The 25391-nt window shown below is 33.2% G+C and overlaps 1 protein-coding gene across 1 annotated transcript in view; it reads left to right on the top strand.

Moving 5' to 3' along the window:
- The window catches only part of Faah2 (fatty acid amide hydrolase 2), a 114884-nt gene that overhangs the window by 48405 nt on the left and 41088 nt on the right, over nt 1–25391 (top strand). The window contains 4 exon segments of the mRNA XM_046449680.2: nt 778–913; nt 3241–3358; nt 16510–16629; nt 22589–22700. Coding sequence (XP_046305636.2) covers nt 778–913; nt 3241–3358; nt 16510–16629; nt 22589–22700 — 486 coding nt within the window.

The following is a 25391-nucleotide window of genomic DNA, read 5'->3' as shown; positions in this document are numbered from 1 at the left end:
TAAACCTGTCTACCTGTCAATCACCTTTCTGATCAGCTTCAGTTCCAGATTGTAAAGGAGTTGAGATTTTTGGCCTACTTCCACTTTGCCATCTTCACTCTGAATGTTTTCTCCATAAAGAAATGATAAATGGGGCTGGGGATGTGGCTCAAGTGGTAACACGCTTGCCTGGCAAGCGTTCACTTGGCTCTGGGTTCCATCCTCAGCACCCCATAAAAATACAATAAAATAAAAGATATTGTGTCCACCGAAAACTGAAAAATAAATATTAAAAAAATTCTCTCTCTCTCTCTCTCTCTCTCTCTCTCTCTCTCTCTCTCTCTCTCTCTCTCTGTCTTTAAAAAAAAGAAATGATAAATATTTGGGGCTGGGGTTGTGGCTCAGTGGTAGATGACTTGCCTAGCACATGTGAGGCCCTGGGTTCGATCCTCAGCACCACATATAAATAAATAAATAGATATTGTGTCCAACTACAACTGAAAAATAAAATATTAAAAAAGAAATGATAAATATTTGAGAACATATATCTGTTTAATATTATTTAAATATTATACAATATATACACGTCATTCCACACCAAATTGTACCCCATAAGTATGTATGTGTCTATTAATAATAAACAATTTATAATAACATGAAATATAAATGGGGTTTGAAGTTCAGCAGGAGAATGATTTTTTAGATATATTAAACATTATGGTGAAATACACCAGGCAGAGATCATTTCTTTTTTGTTTGTTGTTTTTAGAGATGTAATCTGAGTATCTCACTTTTCAGGTGTGGTTTCCAACCAGGGTCAGTTTCCCATGGCTGGAGAAGCCCAGGAGCCTTTTCAGTGCACTGGTCCAATGTGCCGCTATGCCGAAGATCTGATCCCTATGCTGAGAGTCATGGCAGGACCTGGGATTAAAAGGTATGTTCACATATTTCCCGTGTCCTATTCTGACATTCCTTCTTCCTTTGCTTATTAGTGACATGGAAGTACACTCCCAGTCCTCTAACAAAGAATTATCATATTTTAAATGAGAGAGGTTTTATATAAGTGGATAACATGTTTCACAAATTGGGAAGGTACTATGTAAAAATTTTAATGATAAAATACAAGCAAAGACTTTATTCTGGGATAGAGACAGTGAATCATTTGTTCACTTAGCAATTTGAGTATAATGACTTAATTTAAATTGGTGTTTTCTGGTTCTGCACACTCATATTTTCCAGCATCACTGGACCATCACTGCTGCCTAGAAATGTTTCCATAGACAGCTCTTAATCACATTTCTCTATTGCAGTGACTTAAATGTATATTAATTTCCAGCCTGCATGTGACGTTCTTATCCCATTATATTCAAATAAATAATCCCATATCTTATCTCACTAAAAAATGCCTGCAGTGTGGAATTTGTTTCAGTTTCTTACCATCACAGTTTCCTAGGTCTCCAGTCATTCATTCCTTGTTTCTTCTCTTAAAATAGTAAAAATGTCTTTCCTTTTTTGTTTTGCTATATAAGTACCTTCACTTATGTTCTGAATTTCATGTGTTCTTACTCTCAGATCTCTGCCCAATTACTACCTCACTTTAGTATGACTTCAGCCTTTGTCTCACACACACACACACACACACACACACATACTATATATATATACACACACACATACATATGCATATATACATAGCAACACAGTTGCTAAAGACTGATTCCCTATCTCACTCCTTCCTCATTATCACTGACAAGTGTCTCTCATCTTAAAAACAAATGAAACTTTCTCAGTCTCCCATACTGCTTGCTACTACCCTATGTCATATTTTGCCTTCATGGACAAATTTATTATATTAATTATTTATATTCATTAAATCTAAAACCTCACATTTCCTAATTATTTCTCAACACTCTACATACTGATTAAATCACTGAAGTTAGTCTTCAAATCCAAAGTTTCAGTTTTTTTCCTTTCTGCTAAATACATTGTCAACTTAATACATCATCTTATTATAACTGTTGACATTATTAATTACTGTCTCCATCTTGAAATAATCTGTATCTCTGGATTTCATGATTCCCACTCTTCTGATATAGCTCCTTTATCTATAGTTTTCCCTTTTCGTCTCCCTTGCTGGCTTTTTTCCTTCTGCTAATCTTATAAACTCTAGAGATTTCTGGCTTATTTCTCTCTATTCACCTTCCCAGGATGACTCCATCTACACCTGTAACTTCACCTATTTCCCATATGTGGATGACTCCTAAATGTACATGTCTAGCTCAGTTTTCTCACCTATTCTTTATGACTGTATTCACTGGTATAATAGTCATCTCAGATAGCTGAAACTCAATATGCCTAAAATTGATCTCATTCTTGTAAGTTTTAAGAAACTAATCTGCTACCTATATTCTTATAAAATTTCAGTGACTGGATCACAATAAAAGTAGTTGCTAAAGACTGATGCCCTATTTTACTCCTTACATCTAAGTAGTTCCATCCTATTAAAACTACCTTCCAATTGTATTTATATATGAGAGCAGAATGCATTACAATTCTTATTACTTATGTAGAGCCCAATTTTTCATACCACTGGTTGTATACATAGTATATCCACACCAATATGTGTCTTCATACATGTAATTTGGATATTAATGATCATCACATTCCACCATCATTAATTACCCTATGCCCCATCCCTTCCCCTCCAATCCCTCTGCCCCATCTAGAGTTCGTCTATTCCTCCCATGCTCCCGCTCCCTATCCCACTATGAATTAGCCTCCTTATATCAAAGAAAACATTCAGCATTTGTTTTTTTGGGACTAATTGTTTATTATACCTTGACACTTCTCCCCATCACCATGGTTACAATTATAGTTTACGTACAGCCGTTTCTCAACTGGACTACTACAGCAAGCTTTTGATCTGTCACTCCAACTCTAGTCTTGACACATTATAAATTGAAATAATAGTCTTAAATGTAAATCTGATTTCTGAAGGCATGCACTGCTTCTGTCACACAATTAATTTTTTTTACAGATACAATATCTTAATTTTATTTATTTTTATGTGTTTCTGAGGATCAAACCCAGTGCCTCACATGTGTGAGACAAGCACTCTATCAGTGAGCTACAGCCCTAGCCCTCTGTCACACAATTTTAAGGGGAAATTTTTCATTATAACTGAAGTTCAGTTGTTAAGATTAAACTAGTAAGCACATATAAATAATTTATTGACATTAGTTTCTTTTTAATTATACACAGGTTAAAACTGGATGCAAAAGTACATTTACAGCACTTGAAATTTTACTGGATGGAACATGATGGAGGCTCACTTTTAATGTCCAAGGTAGACCAAGATCTCATTCTTGCTCAGAGAAAGGTAAGTTTTAAACAATATTTTATTATTTGTCAATGGACTTTATTTTATTTATTTTTATGTGGTGCTGAGAATTGATCTCAATGCCTCACACATGCTAGCAAGTGCTCTACCATTGAACCACAATCTAAGCCTGAGAAAGGTAATTTTTAATAGATTCATTGAATAGAATTTATATTCAATAAAAGACAACATTATAACACCTTGAGTTATTTGTGTTGAATATTTCTCTGTCAACATATAGAATTAACATGATCAGAGTAGTACTAAGTAATTTTGGGTGTGATTTTTATATTTATTTAGATATTTGTTTTTAATACCAAAGAAAGTTATTTTGAAAGTAAAGTAAGATAAAGCAATGAAAGAAATTGCTTATAGATAATCATTATTAATTGTTTAATATATTTCTAACCCATAGTTCTTGTGTATCTATGTATAGGTGTAAATTTTACATGATTATAATAGCATTATGCATTTAAAATTTTATTCTGATTTTAGTTTTTCAAAAAATACTTTCATAATCAGATGAAATAATGGAACAAATTTGTCTTTCTAAAAGTAAAACTTACTGCAAATAATAGTAAGAAGGGGAAGAGATCTCTCAAAATTTAAAAACACTTAAACAAACAACAATAAAGTAACATATGTCATCATTTTAAAATAATACGTATCATTATTTCAAAACAATGAATTGTGTATTTCAATCCTCAAGAGAATTCATGCAATAATACAGTAAGAGTTAGCAAAAAATCCAAATATCTACAAATTAGAATCATCTGAATCTACTTGGAAATAACTAGTAGAATCTGATTTTGCCATACTTATAAATTAGCTTAAATATAAATGAAGGCTAAATTAAGAAAATTATAAGCTTGAGTACTACAAAAATAGCCTTATATTTCTGCTTAGTTCATTTTTCGGTTCTATAAAAATACATGAGACTGAGTAATTTATAAAGAATAGAAATTTCTCACAATATTGGAATTGAGGAAATTCAAGAGCAAGGCATAGGTCAGTTTTATGTCTATTAAGGATCCTGTTGCTGTGACCTTCAGAGAGGTTAAATGCTGTACTTTCCCATAAGAAAGATGTTCTCCAGTTCCACATATTTACCAGAAATCCCCATTTTAAAGGTTTAACTACCAGTAATTAGGGTGCAGACCTAATGGCCTACTCACCTCTTACAAGTCCCATGACAGTCTGGCACACTGTCAACACCTGAATTTTTCAGGTGACATATTCAAATCATGGCGTATGTGTATTCATTACCATGTTGCTAGATTTGAAGACCATGTTATGAAGGGAAATATTACCTTAAATTTATCATTATAACCTATCCAACTGTAATGTAATTCAAATAAAAATTGAGAGGATTTTTGTAATGTTTAATGGAAAAAAAGAAAATTAAAATCTGTATAATATATACTCAGAAATAGGCATTTTTTTTGCATTAACTTTTCATGTGTATTAAGACAGCTTCACGAATCTGCATTAATACCATTGAAAATGAATGAATTACATAAAATTGGCAGTAATAATGATACAAGGTTCAGTTTAGGGGTGTAACTCAGTGGTAGAGTGCTTGTCTGGTGTGAGAAAAGCCTTAATTTCAATCTTTCAATCTCCAGCACTATGAAAAAGAAAAATATAATAGTTAATAATTTTATATAGTCCGTAACTCACAAGAAGAGATATAACACCAAAGCCCTAGGAAAAAGAGAAAGGCAAATTAAAGAAGATATATATGAAATTTGAAAAAGGTTAGACCTTACAAATAATTAAATAAGTGGGGTGTGGTGTTACACTTCTATAATCCCATTATCTTGGGAGGCTGAGGCAGGAGGATCACAAGTTGAAAGCTAGGCTCAACAACTTAGTGAGGCCCTAAGCAACTTAACAAGATCCAGTCTTAAAATTAAAATTAAAATTAAAACAGGGATGGTAATGGAGCTCATTGGTTAAGTGACCCTGGGTTCAATACCTTGGATCAAAAATACAAAAATAAAAAAGTAGTTAAATAAAAACTATAGAAAAATTAAGATACGATTCTTTTATTGCTTAGATTATTAATATTGAAATCATCAGTGAATGCAGTGGCAAAGAAAATTGGCCCAAAATTTGTATACACTTTTTCAAACAATATGTTTTCCAAAGTGTTCATTTTCCACTCTTTTTTAAAATTTAAATTTGTTATATATGACAGCAGAATGCATTACAATTCATATTATACATATAGAACACAATGTTTTATATCTCTGGTTGTACACAAAGTAGAGTCACACCATTCGTGCCTTCATATATGTACTTAGGGTAATAATGTCCATCTCATTCCATGGTCTTTCCTACCCCAATGCCCCCTCTCTTCCCCTCCCTCCCCTTTGCCCTATCTAGAGTTCATCTGATCCTCCCATGCATGCCCCCAACCACGTTATGAATCAGCATCCTTAAATCAGAGGAGCATTCAGCATTTGGCTTTTGGGGATTGGCAAACTTCACTTAGCATTATATACTCCAATGCCATCCATTTACCTGCAAATGTCATGATTTTATTCTCTTTTAATGCTGAGTAATATTTCATTGTGTATATATACCACATTTTTAAAATCCATTCATCTACTGAAGGGCATCCAGGTTGGTTCCACAGTTTAGCTATTGTAAATCGTGTTGCTAAAAGCATTGATGTGGCTGTGTCTCTATGTATGCTGTTTTGAAATCCTTTGGGTATAGACCAATGAGTGGGATAGCTGGGTCAAATGGTGGATCCATTCCCAGTTTTCCAAGTATTCTCCATGCTTTCTATATTGGCTGCATTGATTTGCAGTCTCACCAGCAATGTATGAGTGTGCCTTCTCCCCCACATCCTCACCAGCACCTACTGTTGTTGTATTCTTAATAGCTGCCATTCTGAATGGACTGAGATGGAATCTTAGTTTTGATTTGCACTTCTCTAATTGCTAGAGATGTTGAACATTTTTTTCACATATTTATTTGTTAACTGATTGTATATCTTATTTTGAGAAGTGTCTGTTCAGTTTCTTGGCCCATTTATTTGTTGGGTTATTTGGGTTTTTTGGTGTTATGATTTTTGAGTTCTTTTTATATCTAGAGATTAGTGCTCTATCTGATGTTCGTGTGGTAAAAATTTGTTTCCAAAATGTAGGCATTCTATTCACATCACTGATTGTTTGTTTTGCTGAGGAGAAGCTTTTTAGTTTGAATCCATCCCATTTATTGATTCTTGGTTATAATTTTTTGCCATATAGGAGTCTTAATAAGGAAGTTGGGGCCTAATCCACCATGATGGAGATTTGGGCCTACTTTTTTTCTAATAGGCACAGTGTCTCAGGTTTAATTCTTATGTCCTTCATCCACCTTGAGTTGAGTTTTGTGCATGGTTAGAGACAGGGTTTAATTTCATTTTGTTGCATATGAATTTCCAGTTTTCCCAGCACCATTTGTTGAAGAGGCTATTTTTTCTCCAATGTATGTTTTTGGTGCCTTTGTCTAATATAAGATAACTGTAATTATGTGGGTTACTCTCTATGTCCTCTATTCTGTACTATTGGTCTACCAGTCTGTTTTGGTGCCAATACCATGATGGTTTTATTACTGTTTCTCTGTAGTATAGTTTAAGGTCTGTATAGTGATGCCACCTGCTTCGCTCTTCCTGTTAAGGATTGAGTCACCTATTCTGGGTTTCTTATTTTTCCAGATGAATTTCATGACTGCTTTTTCTATTTCTATAAGGAATATCATTGGGATTTTGATTGGAATTACATTAAACTTGTACAGTGCTTTTGATAGTGCTATTGTCATTTTGACAATATTAATTCTGCCTATCCAAGCACAAGGGAGATCTTTGCATCTTCTAAGGTTTTCTTTAATTTCTTTCTTTAGAATTCTATAGTTTTTATTGTAGAGGTCTTTCTCCTTTTTTGTTTAGTTGATTCCCACATATTTTATTTTTTTCAGGCTATTGTAAATGGGATAGTTTTCCTTGTTTCTCTTTCTGAGGATTTGTCATGGGTGTACAGAAATACCTTTGATTTATGGGTGTTGATTTTATATTCTGCTATTTTGATGAATTCATTTATTAGTTCTAGAAGTTTTCTGGTGGAATTTTTTGAGTATTCTAGGTATAAAATCATATCCTTGGCAAATAGTGTTGAGTTCTTATTTTCCTATCTGTATCCCTTTAATTTCTTTAGCCTAATTTCTCTGTCTAGTGTTTTAAGGACTATGTTAAATAGAGATGATAAAAGAGGACATCCTTGTCTTGATTCTGTTTTTAGAGAGAATGCTTTCAAGTTTTCAACATTTAGAATGATATTGGCCTCGGTCTTAGCTTACGTAGCTTTTATGATGTTGAGATATGTTCCTGTTATCCTAGTTTTTGTAGTGTTTTGAACATAACTGGGTGCTGTAATTTTTGAATGCTTGTTCTGAGTCTACTGAGATGATCATATGGTTCTTATCCTTAAGTTCATTGATGTGATGAACTATATTTATTGATTTTATTGATTTCTATATGTTAAACCAACCTTGCATCCCTGGGATGAATCCATTTTATTGTGGTGCCCTACCTTTTGTTTTTGATTTGCCAGAATTTTATTGAGAATTTTTGCACCCATGTTCATTAGACATATTGGTCTGATATTTTCTTTCTTTGATGTGTCTTTGTCTGGTTTTGGAATCCAGATGATATTGACCTCGTAAAGTGAGTTTGGAAGTGTTCCCTCATTTTCTATTTCATGAAATAATTTCAGGAGTATTGCTATTCTTCTTTGAATTTCTTGTAGGTCCTGAGCTTTTCTTGGTTGGCAGGCATCTTCTATTTCAGTGCTTGAAATTGATATGTTTAACTTGTGTATATCGTTCTGATTCAGTTTGGGCAAATCATATGACTCAAGAAATGTGTTGATTACCTTCAATATTTTCTATTGTATTGGAGTACAAATTTTCAAAATAATTTATAATTATCTCTGCATTTCTTTTGTGTCTGTCATGATATTTGTTTTTTATCACAGCTGTTAGTAATTTGAATCCTCTGTCTGTTTCTCTTCATTAGCATGGCTAACAGTTTATCCATTTTATTTATTTTCTTCAAGATCTAATTTTTGCTTTTCCAATTTTTTCAATTGTTTATTTTGTTTCAATTCATTCATTTTATCTCTGATTTTAATTATTTCCTGTCTCCTCCTGCTTTGGGGGTTAATTTGTTCTTCTGTTTTCTAAGGCTTTGAGATGTAATGTTAGGTCATTCATTTGTTGACTTTTTCTTCTTTTAAGGAATGAATTCCATGCCATGAACTTGCCTCTTAGAACTCTCTGCATAGTATCTCAGAGATTTTGATATGTTGCATCAGTGTTCTCATTTACCTCTAAGAATTCTTTAGTCTTCTCTTTGATGTCTTTTACAACCCATTGTTCATTCAGTCACATGTTATTTAGTTTCTAGGTGTTGGAGTAGCTTTTATTTTTTATTTTATCATTGATTTATAATTTCATTCCATTATAATCTGATAGAATACAGGGTATTATCTCTAGTTCTCTGTATTTTGTAAGAGTTCCTTTGAAGCATGATATATGGTCTATTTTAATAAATGATCCATGTGCTGCTGAGAAGAAAGTGTATCCACTTGGTGTGGGTTGAAATATGTCAATATCTATTGACTTAATTATTGGGTTATAAATGTTTTGAGGCATCTTGGCCTGTTTATATATTCTGAGGTCCTAATTTGTACATCTGCTGAGGGCATTTTGTTCCTGTATTTTGTGAGTTTCCTTTATCTCTTTATGATATATCTTAGGCTGGTGTTTTATTGTAGCCTCAATACATCTGATCTGTGCACTCAAAATGTTAATTTAAACCCCCAGTGTGTCTTTAAAAGAAAAGAGTAATCTCCAGAAATAGTTGTAATTTAAGAATACACTATCTATTAACATATGCTATGAATGTTATTATTAATTATCTCTACAACTCTATTAGCCAAGGACTAATGTTGTGAGAAATAATGTAGAAAAGGTTGAAAATAGTACATATTGAATATAGTATACTGAATTAATTTGAATATAGGCTCCAAAATAACAAGAAGAATAAAATGAGAACAGGGTGGTGTAGGAACGAGAAATGTGAATGGAGATGGAAGGGAAGAAAAGAGGTGCTAAGAGATAAAGAATTAATGAAAAATATATATAAGATCATATAGAACTCTGACAAAACTCATTGTGGAGAGAATCTATGAATCGTTAATACCAAGGAATTAATATCTATCAGAGTTTCAGCTTTCTTTCTGCTGAGGTTTTTGAAATACAGGACTTATTTTTCTTAATTTTGATTTTACAATCTCCCAACTGTGAGGGTATTTGTGCAGCACAAATGTTTTGCTGTTTTCTGTCTGTGACTCTTGTCCAACCTCATTAGGGAAATCTGTATGTTTACCTCTACTTCCTCATTCCCTGGCCACCTCTATTGGTGGAACTTTATCTGTTTCAGAACATTCTTCACTCTCAAAATAACTTTGTTATTTTGTTCATTGGTGGGATTGAAAGTCTGGTAAGGCTGACCACCTACTTCACCTGCTACATGTGTAGACTGATCTGGTTTGCATCACATCCCTTGTTTGAAGAGCTTCAGTCTTTGTGCCAAAGATGGTTAAACAGGATATATCAATCTATCCTTTATCTCCTCCTGTAATTGGGGAAATAATGCAGGGGTTCTCCAATTCCCTATTACCATGATAAGTCTCAATTGTCCCCCATAATCCATTCTCCTTATTGCAGATACCATACCTTGAAATTCAAATGAAAAATGCCCTTCTCTCATCTGCAGACCTATCAACTGGTCCTGTGCATTTCCCCCTAGTCTATGTTGCAGTCTTAGTCCATACACTCTTATGCTGTGAGTTTGCATTGATCCTGTGAAAAGTGCATCCTATGTGGAGATTTGGTTTCAGATATTCAAAAACAATTATTCCAAGAAAGGAGTAAACAAAATAGAAAAGAAAACAAACATAGAGAGTGAAATATGAAAGAAAATGGTAAATTGCTGATAGTCATAGTCTGTCATTCTAGAAGTCAGAAAAAAAAAAGAATCATTTCAAGATTTTATTGCTTCTCTATTACAAACACCTCTGCTAATAAGTTCTGATGTTATGGGGCAGACCACTCAGAAAATGTACCACTCCATTTTGTCTGAATTGGAGAGTCTTTATTTAGCCAGCCAATTGACTGGCAACTGCTCCCCACAGGACCCATAACTGTCTCTGCAAGGAAGAGCTTCGAGCCTGAGCATTTCAGGGTCTTTAAAGGCAAAACCTAAAAAAACCACATCCAGGTTGATGTTGCTTCAAGCAACCAGGTGTACAAGAGCTGAACTGAGAAGTTAGTGAAACAATGCAGTGGATAAATTTGTATTTCCCATAGGACTTTCCAGGTTGGCATAGCAGCAAGCAAGCAGAAAGGAAGTGGGTCAAAATGACCCTAGTTGAATAGAAGTTAGAAAATGGTTACTAACATCTAGATAACCAATCTCTGACAGGGTACATTGCCCAAGAAAAATGGGAACCAAAGAAAGAACAATTTTACATTTTATAAGAATTGCCATTTTATGTTGCCAAACATGCTATATTAAGCAACTATTGATAGGTACAGAGGTGGAGTGTTCCCATGGGAGAAGCACTTCTTACGTGACATGGAGACTCAGGGTAAAATGGAGTCTGTTTAGTCATTGCCCATATAGCCTGGCCCATAACACTGGGAGTTCTTCCACTCAAGAGTGCCAGAACTTTTAGTTATATTAATCTCACTTCACTGTTCTGAACTTCTTTTCCGTTCATTTTATGAATATGTTGCTCAATACTTTCAGCTTGTTTGAGAGTCAGTTCCCTTCCCACACTGCAGAATGCCCAGTGCTGCAACCATCTGTTGACTTTATTATCTTTCTATTCTAAAAGTCATTTTGTTTTGTTTTGTTTTGTTTTCAACTGGTTGCTAGCTCACTGAATTTCTTACTGGCTTTTCCCCACTGTCTTCCTACATTAGTTTGTTGCTAGAAAAATACTGTTTTAACTTACTCTCAGGGAACTGCTACTTGTGGGTTTATATGATATACCATTTTTTCTCTTCTGTTTGTAGGAGATTTTTAAGTATCTTAAACAATGCTGACTTAATAGGTATGAATTCTTTTAGTTTATGCGTATCCTGAAAAGTTTTTTATTTCTTTTTCAATTCTGAAGGATAACTTTACTGAGTTTAGCAGTTTTGGTTAGTAGACATTTTCTTTCAGGGATTGAAACATGTTGTTTTATTTCTATTTGGATTTAGAGTTTCTACTAAGAAATAGGATATTATTCTAATTGACTTGCCTATACAATGGACATGATGTTTCTCTCTGGAGAATTTTAAAATTTTATGTTAATTCTGTTTATTTTGCACTTTAATTATAATATGATGTGGAGTGATATTTTTGGTCTTATTTATTTGGGGATTTTCAAAGCTTCCTGTACCTTGATGACCATCTAATTTCCAAGATATGGAAAATTTTTGATTATTTTACTGAATTGCTTTAAGAATGCCATTATCCTGTATCTCTACTCTTTTCTCAATGCCAATGATTTTTAAGTTTGGTCCCTTAATGTCTCATATTTATTTTATGTTCTGATCATGGTCTTCTTTTTCTTTCTTTTTCTGAGTATTCAAGTTCATATATTTTCTTCAAGGCCTGAAATACTGTCTTCTACATAATCTAGTCTATTAATGTGCCTTTAATCTGAGGTTTTTGTTTGATATATTGGGTTTTTCATTTTCAGATTTTCTGTGTTTCTTTTTCATTATCTGTATCTCCATATTATAATGCTTTTTATATCCTTAGTTTATTTCTTAGATCTTTTTTTAGTTCATTGATTATTATAACAACCAACTTATTTATTTATTTATCTGTTATTTTCCTACGCTTTGATAACTATTGAATCTGTTATTGAAATTTTATGTACTTTGGGGGGCAGGTTTTTACCTTGTTTGCTCATATTTCCTGTATTTCTATATTGATTTGTACACACTGGATGGAATGATTATATCATATTCTCGTATGAAGTTTTTAATGTGCTGCTTTATTTTTGCCATGTTGTATATATGTGTAAATGTCAAAAATCCCACTCAACATGATCATACTACTATGTGCACTCACCATCAATGTTTTAGTGGAGATAATAATCCCCAAAATCATATCAGAACAAACACACAAACTAATATACCTCTCATGATTTTGATCTGGACTGTCACCACAATAGTCATGTATCAATAGTACATGCATGCAGCAAGTTTGATAAGTGAGGCTTTTAGGCAATTATTAGGGCTCTGAACTCATTGACAGATTAATCCATAAACCATTGATATCTGAATGGACTATTGAATGGTTGAATGGTAACTGTAGGCAGGTGGCTCATGACTTGAAGAGGGAGGCCAGTGGAGGTATATATTTGGAGACTATATATATATATATATATATATATATATATATATATATATATATATATATAATCCCCTCCCCTTCCTACTCCTGTCTTTTACTCTGATTTCTGGCTGTCATATTCCACCATGCCCTATCACCATGATGATTCTACCTTGAAGCCAGCTGACCATTTACTGACTCCTCTGAAAACATGAGCCCAAATAAATCTTTTCTCCTCTAGTTGTTCTTTGAAAGGATTTTGGCCATAATGACAAAAAGCTGACTAATACCATCTACTTAAAAAAGTATTTAAAAGGTTCTGCACAACTCCACTAATCCAACAGTGGAAAAAGAAAGTAATGCTCTAAAAATAGCTGATAAATTAGGTACTAATGAATGTACAATTACTATTGAACTATGTAGTTCATGATAAGGAAAAACATAAAGAACAGGGGGAAAAGAAAAAAAATAGGGAGATGGATAAACAGAAAAAGATAATGCAAGAAGAAAAAGACATATCAAAGATGAAAGAGTATAAATATGAACACAGATAATAAACATAGAAAGACTAAATATGATTAATGTTTTAAAACATTAAAAGAAACAGAATTTGATTAAGGCATTTGATATTAAATGATAGAGGGATACCAATCAAATCAATACAGAAAATATTGCTATGAAATCAAATCCTGACATTAGAGAGTTTTAAGACATATCACGCTGAACATTTCAGATGGAGACATTTTGGGAGACCATCCAGATTTGTATTTCATCAGCTTTGGGGAAAATTATTAAATGCCCACATCTTCTATCTTTATCTCTATGTTTCTTAGTTCATGGAGGTAGAAACCTCACCAACCCACTTCAGATGCAAGTATAGGAGGCTCCCTCAATTTTTTGGTTTTTACAGGCACCATAGCTTTTTTGGAGGGTCAGAGGAAACTATGACAAGTTTTCTGTGGGTTAGCATTCATGTCTCTTCTTCATTGAAGATGCAGATTTGGTGAACCTCTAAAAATGTTTTTTTGTGCCTGGAGTTGTCAAAACAGATGTGAGCTCAACTGTGTAGATTTGGGGATGCTTGGGGAATGGCAGATAACATCACATCAATTCAATAGCCCAGTGATAGGGTTGCTGGGTGGCCTTTTGGAGCTCTGTGGCAGCTGTTTTCAACAATTGTGTTGATGGGTCTGCATCTGGGCATGCAGTCACCAGCATCTGTGCAGCACATATCTACAGGCTACCTACATGGTGCATGTGGCAGTGTTCAACCACAGGCAGCTTCTGCTGGCTTCTGGGGCCTTTGTAGTCAGTGGATATGTCTGAGCAGACTCTGTGGTGCCCAACATCTGTGAGACACATGTCTGTAGGGTGTTCCTGTGGTATGCATTGTGGTGCTTGTTTGCATTTGTCTTCTACTGGCTATTGGGGCCCACTTCTCGTGAGCACTTTATGGTGACTGATATCTGCACTGCAAGTCGCATTGTGGAGACCTGGTGGCTTCTGCAGTCTGCTGTGGCTCATACACCTATGGCAGTATCTGGGGTCCTTGCTGCCACCCCATGCCATACTCCCTAATTGTGCATTGCTCTCTCTTCCATTCCATGCCACTCCCCTTGTCCATGAACATATTACTCAGACAGCCCATTTAAAAGGTATTCCCTTTGATAGTATTTGTTGCTATCTGTATTTGGGGTGAAGATATATAAATTTAATGCCTTATAGAAAAGTAGGCTTAGGTGTGGTCTCTACAAAAATGGCTGCCTGCTGGTTTTTCACCAGCAATTTTAGATAAGCTGTGCACTTCTAGCTAAGTGCTTTGCAGTTTCTTCCCCAGCTTAACTTGGTCTGGCTTTCTTTTTTTTTCTATTAGTTCTGAAACTTATCAGCATTGTATTTTTCTTTTCCTCCCTTTGCTAAACTTCCCCCAAACTTCCCCTGTTCAGTGTCTACATTTTTTCTTGTTTTCTGTTCCAACAACCAGGATTTCTGAGTCTCTCCAAAACTCTGACCAGTATTGTGTCTCAGTGCATTCCTCTCTGATCAGCTGTTGTCTCACAGCATATTGTAGAGGAGTCAGGATTTTTGGTCAACTTCCACTCCACCATCCTGCCTTTCCCCAACTTAGACTTTTGTTCAATTGATGTAGACTCTTCTGTATAATGGAATTCTCATCTATTTCACTGCTAAGAACATGATCAACTAGCCAGTGCTATATGTCCATGTGAGACAGATTATTCTAATTTCTGCTTTGATTCTTCTAAGAATCTTTTTTTGGTGGGCATTATGCCCACAAAACCTTTGTCAATTAAGTACTGCCACTTTAACTCTGACACTTGGGGATACAGTTATCCCTATGGAATTTAGCTTTTCAAGTTTAATAGTGGCTCTTACCCTTGTAATTTCTGATTTTCAGAGCAAAGTGATCACAGAGCATTTCAAAGATGTTTCTCACAATTATTATAGAGTAAAAGATCCAAACACTTAGAAATGTTAATCAATAGTCCATCTTTACTAAGTTTTTGTATATTTTACTCTGTAGTATACCAATCCAGGACTGGATTTTTTTAATACCAGGGATTGAACTCAGGGGCAGTTAACCACTGAGGCACATCCCCAGCACTTTTTGTATTTTATTTAAAGACAGGGTCTGACTGAGTTCCTTAGGGCCTGCTAAGTTGCTGAGGGTGGCTTTGAACTCATGATCCTCCTGCTTCAGCCTTCTGATCTGCTGGGATTATAGACGTGTGCCACTGCACCCGGAAGACTGGAATTTTAACTTCATTTACCATAGGCTACATTTTGTAGTACATTTTTCTCAACTTTTTAGAGCCATTTGTAACCCCATGAGCTGTAGTACCATAACAATACATTTGGCCCATTCCAACTTTATGTTCCTTTAACCATTGTTCTATATATTTAATATCCATTTATATGTCTATACCTTGTATGTTTATCTGTGTACATTGAAAAACCACAAAGTTTTTTAGGAGTTTATTGCACCTAGTGGGTCAAAATTTGTACCTCACCATCATGAGCCTGCTAGGACTTGTATGTAGTTACAGATCTAGAAGCAATATTGTGATCCTGGGGATAATCAGCAGTATCTTACCCCCTGCTTATTCTCAAGGCTTTAGTTGTATTTGATTTCTCTTCCTGTAATATTATGTCTATAAGCATCCACAGTTCTGCAGTAACTTTGCAGATCAGTCATGATACAGCTCCTACCACTCCATTAAATTAAGCAATTTCTAACCCAATATGCAAAATATGCTACTATTCCTGCCAGTGCTACAAGTCAGGGAAGACAGTAACCAGTCCCTTGGGCTGCCCCAAGACAAACAAGAAGTTTCCAAACAAGTTCTACTCTTTTACTTTCAACCTGAGAGAGGGTGGAATCAATAATCAAATACCTTCCTCCCAACTGCTCTTTTTCCCATGCAGTGGGGTGGCTAGGGTGAGCAAAACTGCCATGATATTTCCTAGAAATTTGATTGTGTTCTTTTATAGGTATTTTCCTTGTTGCCATGGTTTCTCAACTAGTTCTGGTTGTCTCAAAATGCTATATTAGTCTACATGTCATTTTTGGTATTTCTGTAGGGGAACAAAAACTTAAACCTCCATAGTCTTCCATTTGCTAACATCACTATCCAGTGGTATAAGTTCTTATCATATTTGTCTATTTTTATATTTATTTTATAAGGTTGTGGCCCACCTTGAAAATATTCTAGGTGCTTCAGTTCAACATGTTAAACTGAAGGAAATGAAGTATTCTTTTCAGTTGTGGATTACAATGATGTCAACAAAGGGGCATGATGGAAAGGTATGTTCACTTCTTTTCTTTCTTCTTCCTTTCTATAAGTGATTTTTGAGATTCTTTTGCAAGTCATATACTTGAAAACATAGAGAAAATAATAGGAAAATAAGAAAAAATGAAATATTTAAAGAAAAGCTTTGATTAGTGAGTGCTATTCTGGTATAAGAATATATGATTGTATGATCAAAGAGAAGGGCCATCCCTAATATGGAAGTCAGTTAAGGCTTATATTTTAACTTTATTGTATATACAGACTAATAGGCCCAAATTTGAATCACGGGCCACTTTCTAGTTTTGGTATCTGAGGCAGGTTATTTACCTATTCCTCAACAGAGATATAAAATTAGATAGATACTTATGTTACATAATTATTATATGGATTAAGTATATTTCTTGTGAATTGTGTGACATGTAGCAGCCTCTCAATAAGAAGAACTCATGCAGCCCCTTACTACTTTAAAAATATAATAATAAGTAATTTGTTTTGAAGAAATAGACATTTTTCTTCATATAAACATCTTGGAAATGTCCTAGAAGTTTATGTAAATCTATAAGCTGAGGATGTTTGCCTGAGATATAGGTCAATAATCAGAGTGTTGCATCATAAATAAAGGAAAAGATTAGTAACAAAAATCCCATTCAGGGTCCACTTCCAATCTTTACATTTGGAGTGACCCTTAACATGCTTGATGATTATTAAAATTTGTTCTGAATTTTAAAAGCCTGAAAAGAGATGAAGGGGCTAAAAATCTGTTCTTTTCATAACTATAATATGATGCCTGACACAGAGCCAGTGGTCATAATTACTCACTAATAAGTTATTTCCTCAGAATAGGAAGATTGTATAGTTGGTACCTGAAGCTTTTAATAAGTAAAAGGGATGTGGACATTTTATGATCCATAGTTTTTATTGCAATGTATCATCTGCCTGTATCTATGTGGGTTTGTCTCTGTCTTCTATTCAATTGGTCTTCATGTTTGTTTAGGGGTCAGTACCATTCTATTTTTGTTATAATAACTCTGTAGTATAATCTGAGTTATGGTATTGTGATGCCTCCAGCATTGCTCTTCTTTCTCAGTATTCCTTTGATTATTCTGAATCTCTAACTCTTCCAAATTATTTTTAAACATTTAAAAAAATTTTGGTCGTAAATGAACACAATACCATTATTTTATTTATTTATGTGGTGTGGAGTATCAAACCCAGTGCCCCACACATGTGAGGCAGGGGCTGTAGCACTGAGCCCCAACCCAAGCCCCCAAGTAAATATTATAATTTTTTTCCTAGCTCTGTGAAAAATGCCACTGTGGGGTTTTTTGGCATTTGCATTGATTTTCTGTAATTGTTTGGTAGTATGGCCATTTTGACAATATTAATTCTGCATATCCAATAACATTAGAGGTCTTTCCATCTTCTGGGTTCTTATTCAATTGCTTTTTTCAGTGTTCTATAGTTTTCACTCTATATGTCTTTCACCTACTTAATTAGATTAATTCCCATGTATTTTATTTGTTTACCATTTTTTGCTTTTAAATGTATTGTAATGCATTCCACATGACAGTAGAATGCATTTTGACACATGTACACAAATGGAGAACAACTTCTCATTCTTCTGGCTGTACATGGTACAGAGGCACACTGGTATTGTAAACATACATGGTAATAATGTCCATCTCTTTTCACTGTTCTTCCCATCCTCACAACCCTTCCCCTCCCCTCACTCCCCTCTGCACAATCCAAAGTTCCTTCATTCATACCTACCCATGCCCCCAACCATGGATTAGCATCCACTTATCATAGAAAATATTTGGCCTTTGTTTTGGGGGGTTTGGCTTATTTTGCTTAACATGATATTCTCCAGCTTCATCTATTTACCTGCAAATGTCATAATTTCATTATTCTTTGAGGCTGAGTAATATTCCACTGTGTATGTACCACATTTTCTTTATCCATTCATCTGTTGAAGGGCATCTAGTTTGGTTCAATAGTTTAGCTATTGTAAATTGAGCTGCTATAAACATTGATGAGGCTGTGTCACTGTAGTATGATGATTTTAAGTTCCTTGGATATAAAGGAGGAGAAAATCTTAACCACATGCATCTCAGATAGGATATATAAAGAACTCAAAAAATTTAACACCAAAAAAAAAATAACCCAACCAATAAATGGGCTAAGGAACTGGAAAATTCACAGAGGAAGAAATGCAATCAGTCAACAAACATATGAAAAAATGTTCATCATCTCTAGCAATTAGAGAAATGCAAATCAAAACCCAGTTAATTTTATTTTAATTGGAGTCATTTTAAATGGCATAATTTTTAAAAATATGTTTTTAAGCAGATTAATTTTCAGATTATAGGAAAGTGATTGATTATACATGTTGATCTTGTATCCTGCTACTTTACTAAATGTACTTCTAACTCTAGAATTCTTCTGGTGAAGTGTCCTGTGTCACTGAATTATAAGATAATGTCATGGGCAAAGAGAGAAATAGATCTCTTTTTTTTTCCTATTTCTATCCCTTTATTTGCATCTTCTGTTTCTTTTGGTTAGTTTAGATAGGAGTTTATCAATCTTGCTTATTCTTTCAAAGAAACAATTATTTGTTTTATTTATACTTTGTATTATTTTAGTCTCAATTTCTTTAATTCAAGCTCTGATTTTAATTATTACCTGTCTTCTGCTGATTCTGGTGTTAGTTTATTTCTCTTTTTCTATGGCCTTGAAGTCTAAAATTAGATTATTAATTTGGTATCTTTCATTTTTTGATGTAGAAAGTCAGTGCTACAAATTGTCCTCTTATAATTGCTTTCATATTCTCCCAGAGATTTTAAAATGTTGTATCACTATTCCCACGTTTCTAAGAATTTTTTCACTTCTCCCCTAATTTCTTATACTGTTTATTCATCATTCAATACAGACTATTATTTAATTGCCAGATTTTAGAATGTTCTCTAATTTTTATCTTGTTTTTTAATTTTTTATTTTGTTCCATTAAATGAATAAATTCTACTTTGTTTGTTCCAATGATTTCCTTTTGTGATCTAAAATAAGATCCATTTTAGAAATTACATGAGCTTCTGAGAAGAAGGTGAATTTAGTCATAGAAGGATGAAATATTCTGTAAATGTCTGTTAAGTCCATTTGATCAATAGTATTTTCAGTTATGAAGAATCTTTACTTATTTTATGTCTGTATGACCTATTTCGTGGTGAGAGAGTTTATTGAAATCACCCAGTATTACAGTATATGGTCCATTTAATTATTTATATTGGGAAAGGTCTATGTACATAGATGCACGTTTAGGGGGTGCATGAATATTTACATTTTCTCTCTTTTTTTTGATGCTTCCTTTAACCTTTATGATGTTACCATCTTTGTCTCTTTTGATTAATTTTCATTTGAAGTTCACTTTATCTGATATGAGAGTAACTACCCTGCTTACTTTCAGCAAACATTATCTTTTGCATTTAATATGTCAATGTCTTTCTGAGGTGAGTCTCTTGCAAGCAACCTATTTTTGGATTTTGTTTTTCAATCCAATATGCCAATCTATGTCATTTGATTGAAGAGTTTAGACCATTTACAGTCAGTGTTATCATACAGAGATAGGTTTTATTTCTTGCCATTTTTATTTATTTCTAATGGTTAATTCATAATTGATTTTTCTTTAATTAACTATTCTTCTAGTGCAATTCATCCCTATGCATGTTTTCATTTTTATTTTTTATTCTGCATTAAATATTTCATTGCATATGTGTTGTAGTGCAGACTTAGTGTTTATAAATTCTTTTTGTTGTGTTTCTCACAGGTTTTTATTTCATCTTTAATTCTGAAGGACAAGTTTTCTGGATGAAGTATTCTTGCTTGACACCCATTTTCTTTCATTACTGATTTCATTATTATTGCAACCCTTCTAGCTTTTAAGATCTGGGCTGAGAAATCAATTGAAATCTGAATTGATCTGCCTCTAAATTTGGCTTGCTGTTTTTCTCTTGTGGCTTTTAAAATTCTAGCCTGATTCTCTATATTAGGCATTTTCATTAAAATGTGTCTTAGAGACGATGTTTTTTGATCTTGCCTATTTTGAGTTCCACACGGATATTATATTTGGATTCAAATCTCATTCCTACAATTTGAAAAAATTCTAGTATTTCATTGAAAATGTTGTGCATTTCTTTAGTTTCTATTTTAGAGCCATATCTACACCAATGATTCTTAAATTTTGTCTCTTGATATTATCACAGGTTTCTTGAATATTCTGTTCATGGTCTCTTGGCATCTTTTCTGTATTGTCAGCTTTATTTTCAGGATCATATTCTTTTTCTTCAAGTCCTGAAAATCTAGCTTCAAAGTGGTCTCATATATTGGTGATGCTATCTATTGATTTTTAAATTTGATTGAGTTTTTCATTTACCTTTTTTCTCTTTTGTTCTTTTTCATCATCTCTCTTTATTGAAATAATGTTTCACTTCCTGTCTTTTCTCTCTAATTTTTATTCTTACATCTTTTTTTAGCTCATTGCACAAGTTATCTATGAACTTTCTAAATTCCTTATCTGACATTTCCTCTACTACAATGTAAATGGAGTCAATTGTCTATGTGTTCTTGTCAGTTTGGGTCATTTTGTTGCTTTTTCATGCTGCTTGTATGTCTACCCAACTCTTGGGATGCTTATTGCTTCTTTGTCTTTTTTTCCAATGGACTATTTCATGTACTTATTTATCTTCAGTTGCCTCATCTTGGGTGAATATCTAAGTATAGATACTTTAACTCAATGTGTGTCCACTGCTATCCCCATTATCACCACCATTTTGCAAGAAGCCACTGACCCCTGTTTAGCACAAACACTTCAGAACAAAGTCACATACTATTTAACCATATGGAAAAAAATGATGGTTCTGTTCTCCACAGTTTCTCTATCCCAGGTATAAACTTTATGTTTATGTTTCTTCTTTAATGCTGAATAATATTTCAGTCTGTTTATGTGTACATATATGTGTGAATATATACTGACAAAGAAATCAGTGACTGGGAGTACTATCCTCTTTTCTGCATTTCTTTCTTTCAAAATCCTGGGATTTCAAAATCTTTTACTTTGTGCACAGAATCAGGGTTGTGCTTTCTTGGCTAGTCTCCTGCACACATTTTTGTCTTAATCACATGATTTTAGAATTATGTTCTATTTTTGAGTAATATGTATATATTATACATATTAATGGGATTTAGTGTGATATCTGAATACATGCTTATAATGTGAATTGATAAAATCCAGCCTTCCTTCATTCATCCTTCTCAAAATCCATCCCAATCTCTAATAATCACTACTCTACATTCATCAAATCCTTTTAATTACTACCACATAGGAAAGAGAATATGTAGTACTTGTCTTCCTGTGTCTGGCTTACTTCAAATAACATAACTTCCTTCAGTTCAATTCATTTTCTTGAAAATAGCAGATTTTTTCTTCTTTAATGCTGAATAATATTTCAGTCTGTTTATGTGTACATACATGTGTGAATATAAATATATATGTATATACTTATTGATTCATCCATTGATGGATTACTAGGTTGATTCCATATCTTAACTATTATGAATAGTGTGAAAATAAACATGGGCATATGATCCCCTTGATACGATCATTTAATTACTTTTATTATGTATCCAGAAGTGAGATAGCTGGATCAATGTGGTATAGTTTTTTTGAATAGCATCCATTATAATTGTATAAATTTACATTCCCATCAACAGTGTATGAGCATTCCTTTTTTTCTACATCCTGACTAGCATTTGTTTTTGTTGTTGTTGTTGTTTGGTAATAACAATCTAACTAGGGAAAGATGATATCACATTATAATTTTGATTCACATTTCTCTGATGGCCAATGATATTGTCTGTTTGTTCATTAACTCTATTTTTACAGAAAATATTCTTGTGTTTTCTTTCTTACCTACATCTCAGGAACCTGTAAAATTTGTGGATCTCCTTGGTGACCATGGGAAACCAATTAATCCTCTTTGGGAATTGATAAAATGGTGCTTGGGTCTGTCAGTATACACTATTCCTTCCATTGGTATGTAAATCATCTTCTTTGATTTACTTGTTTGATATATTAAGGGAAGAGAAGATCATTCTACCAAAAATATCCTAATGAGTACCACTCCCAATGTTTGAGGAAAGATGCAACATATGGATAACTTTACCACACCCACCATATTCTAGTTTATCATTATGTATCAAAAACTGTCCTGTGTATTATATGCCATTCATTTGCTGCAAATTTATTCTGATGACCATTTTACTGGATTAGAAACCATACATAATTCAGTAAGCCTACATCCCTACCAAGTTAAGTAGTGCTCTTCAAACACTCATATTACAATTTCTAAATCTGATGAGAATTTTCTGTATTTTGGATTTCAATATCTAAATGTAAAATTTGGACAATATATTTGACCTTAGAAATAATCCCACTCAATGATATTTTGATGAGTCAACTTATAAAATAGTAATCACTGCTCTTGTACAATAAGTTCAGTTCAGAAGCTCACCAAATTAGCATGGTTAATGCACATTTATTGAACAATTGATGATTGCTGTTGTTGTAAAAAATGTACATTAAGTACCAAATGTGTACTTCTGGCATGATATATGTGCCATCCCTTTAAATATGCAAGGGAGTTGGATATTGCAGGTATGCTCATTCTTTATATTGAGAAAAATGAAGTGAATAGAAATTATTTTAATTACATCAAGCTGAAATTTAATCATAACTATTTCAAAGAGTTGCTTGCTTTATTCTCATTAAGTTGTTTATACTGTCAGTTTTTTACTGTTTTACTCTACAAAATAAGATTAATAAAATTATGTGCTATTTTTGTAATTGAGGGGTTAAGTGAAATATATTTCATTTCACGTGTTCCCAGTTAAATAACATGGTGTACACAAAGCATCTGAGATATATTGAATTCTGAAGGCACTAGAAATTTCTCATTTATTAAGGAAGTTGGAAATATGGATCTGAGAACCTAGTAAATATTGAATAAATAGAAACTCTTTTCATTATTTTTATAATCACATAGTTCTACTTATGAAATCCCTATTACCAGAAAGTTTTCTATTGTGCCTTTAATGGGTATGTTATTTTGATAGAAACAGAAGTAGTTTTTTAAAAAGATCATTTAAAGTACATATTCAAATATTATTTGACAGAGTTAAGTTTTTTCAAAAAAAAAATCTTGATGGCATGATAGTCACTTATATTCTCTTCCTTGTATGTAGCCATGACAATTCAATTGAGGGAAAGTAGTATACTGACATCAAGTATTTAAATAAATCTTGAATTGTCTTATGCTAGCTTAATCAAAACAAAAAAAAAAAACATGTTTTATCTCCCTAAATAATGTAAAGGGCCCTTTGCATTAGAGACATAGCCAAGCTATTATTTGTCATGATAGAAAATAAAAGCAAAGCAAAATGGAAGCAACAGTGAATTTTTCATAACTTACTTTGGTATTATAACACGAGACAAAACCTTCAGGTGTGGGGGTCTTCTCACTATTCTAGGATCTTAGAACAGATGTCTTCAACAGTTTGTGGACTCCAGTGATAAGATAGGGTGAGAGAGGGGGGCTAGGGGTAAAAAAAAAATTCTGAATATTGCATCAGAATGGGTAAAAGTGTCATCAAGTTTTCTCCCTCCTCCCCAGAGCTGGCAAGTCCTGAAGTAGGACTATGCCAAAGGTCTTATGTAAAAAGATCAAAAAATTCATGAGCCTTTGCTTAGTAATACAAATATGCGTAAGACCATGACTTGCCAAAGGAGTCTGAGACTGACTGCTACATCTTTTACATAGTTCAGTGCATTAATTATGCACCATGTCTTGTGAAGCTTGCCAGATAAAGCCTTTGTAATTGTTTATGGTTTGGCCTGAAAATCATACATATCATTTTGCCCTGGAGCTGGACTCCAATAAAACTATCATACACTATATATGATATTTTTCATAAAGATGAACAATACAGCAAGTTTTATAATAAGTTATTTGGAAACAACTCAGTGGTGTAATAACAGAGGAATAGGAAATAAATTATCTTTAATAAATATGATGGAATTGTTTTTAGTCATTTAAAGCCAAGTTTATGAAAGTGTATAAATACCACAGGTGTTTTTGTATGTTATAATGGTGATTAGAAGAAGTAGAAGTTTTCACATATAGTATGAACTGTATTATGAGATTTAATAATTACACTTAGTACAATTGTTACATGAACTGAAATAATATGTTTATAATGTTTCCCTTGAGAATTATATTTCTATTTGAATTTTTATATATGAAATTTACCTGGTTTTCTGTGACTTATTTGTTCCTTTCATAATGAGAAAAAATTGTTTTTTAAAATATTAAACTTTATCTTAAAACAAAGAAATATTTAATGTTAAGTGCTAAGTATTTTAACATTTATTAAGCACTTACAGGGTACTTCATTTGCATGTATGTGTATGAAATTTTATGAAATAAATAAAAACTTGAACATATATTGGATACATTCTTTCAAATAAAATTCTATTATGAAGTATTGCTACGAAGTTTTGTGAATGAAGATTTTTAATACAGTATTGAGCTTTTTTGTTTTTTATTGAATCCTAATTATACATAATATCATGATTCACTTTTTTCTTTTTTTATTAGTTATTTTGAGTTAAATAAGACAATCGGATTAATTTTGACATAATTATAAAATAATGGAAAATAATTTGGTA

This window comes from Marmota monax, unplaced genomic scaffold (genome assembly GCF_021218885.2).
Source record: "Marmota monax isolate L192 unplaced genomic scaffold, Marmota_monax_Labrador192_F-V1.1 WCK01_AAM20220418_F8-fsc00354, whole genome shotgun sequence".
Lineage (NCBI taxonomy): Eukaryota > Metazoa > Chordata > Mammalia > Rodentia > Sciuridae > Marmota > Marmota monax.
The sequence above is the reverse complement of the archived record's forward strand: the minus strand, read 5'-3'. Positions and strand labels throughout refer to the sequence as shown.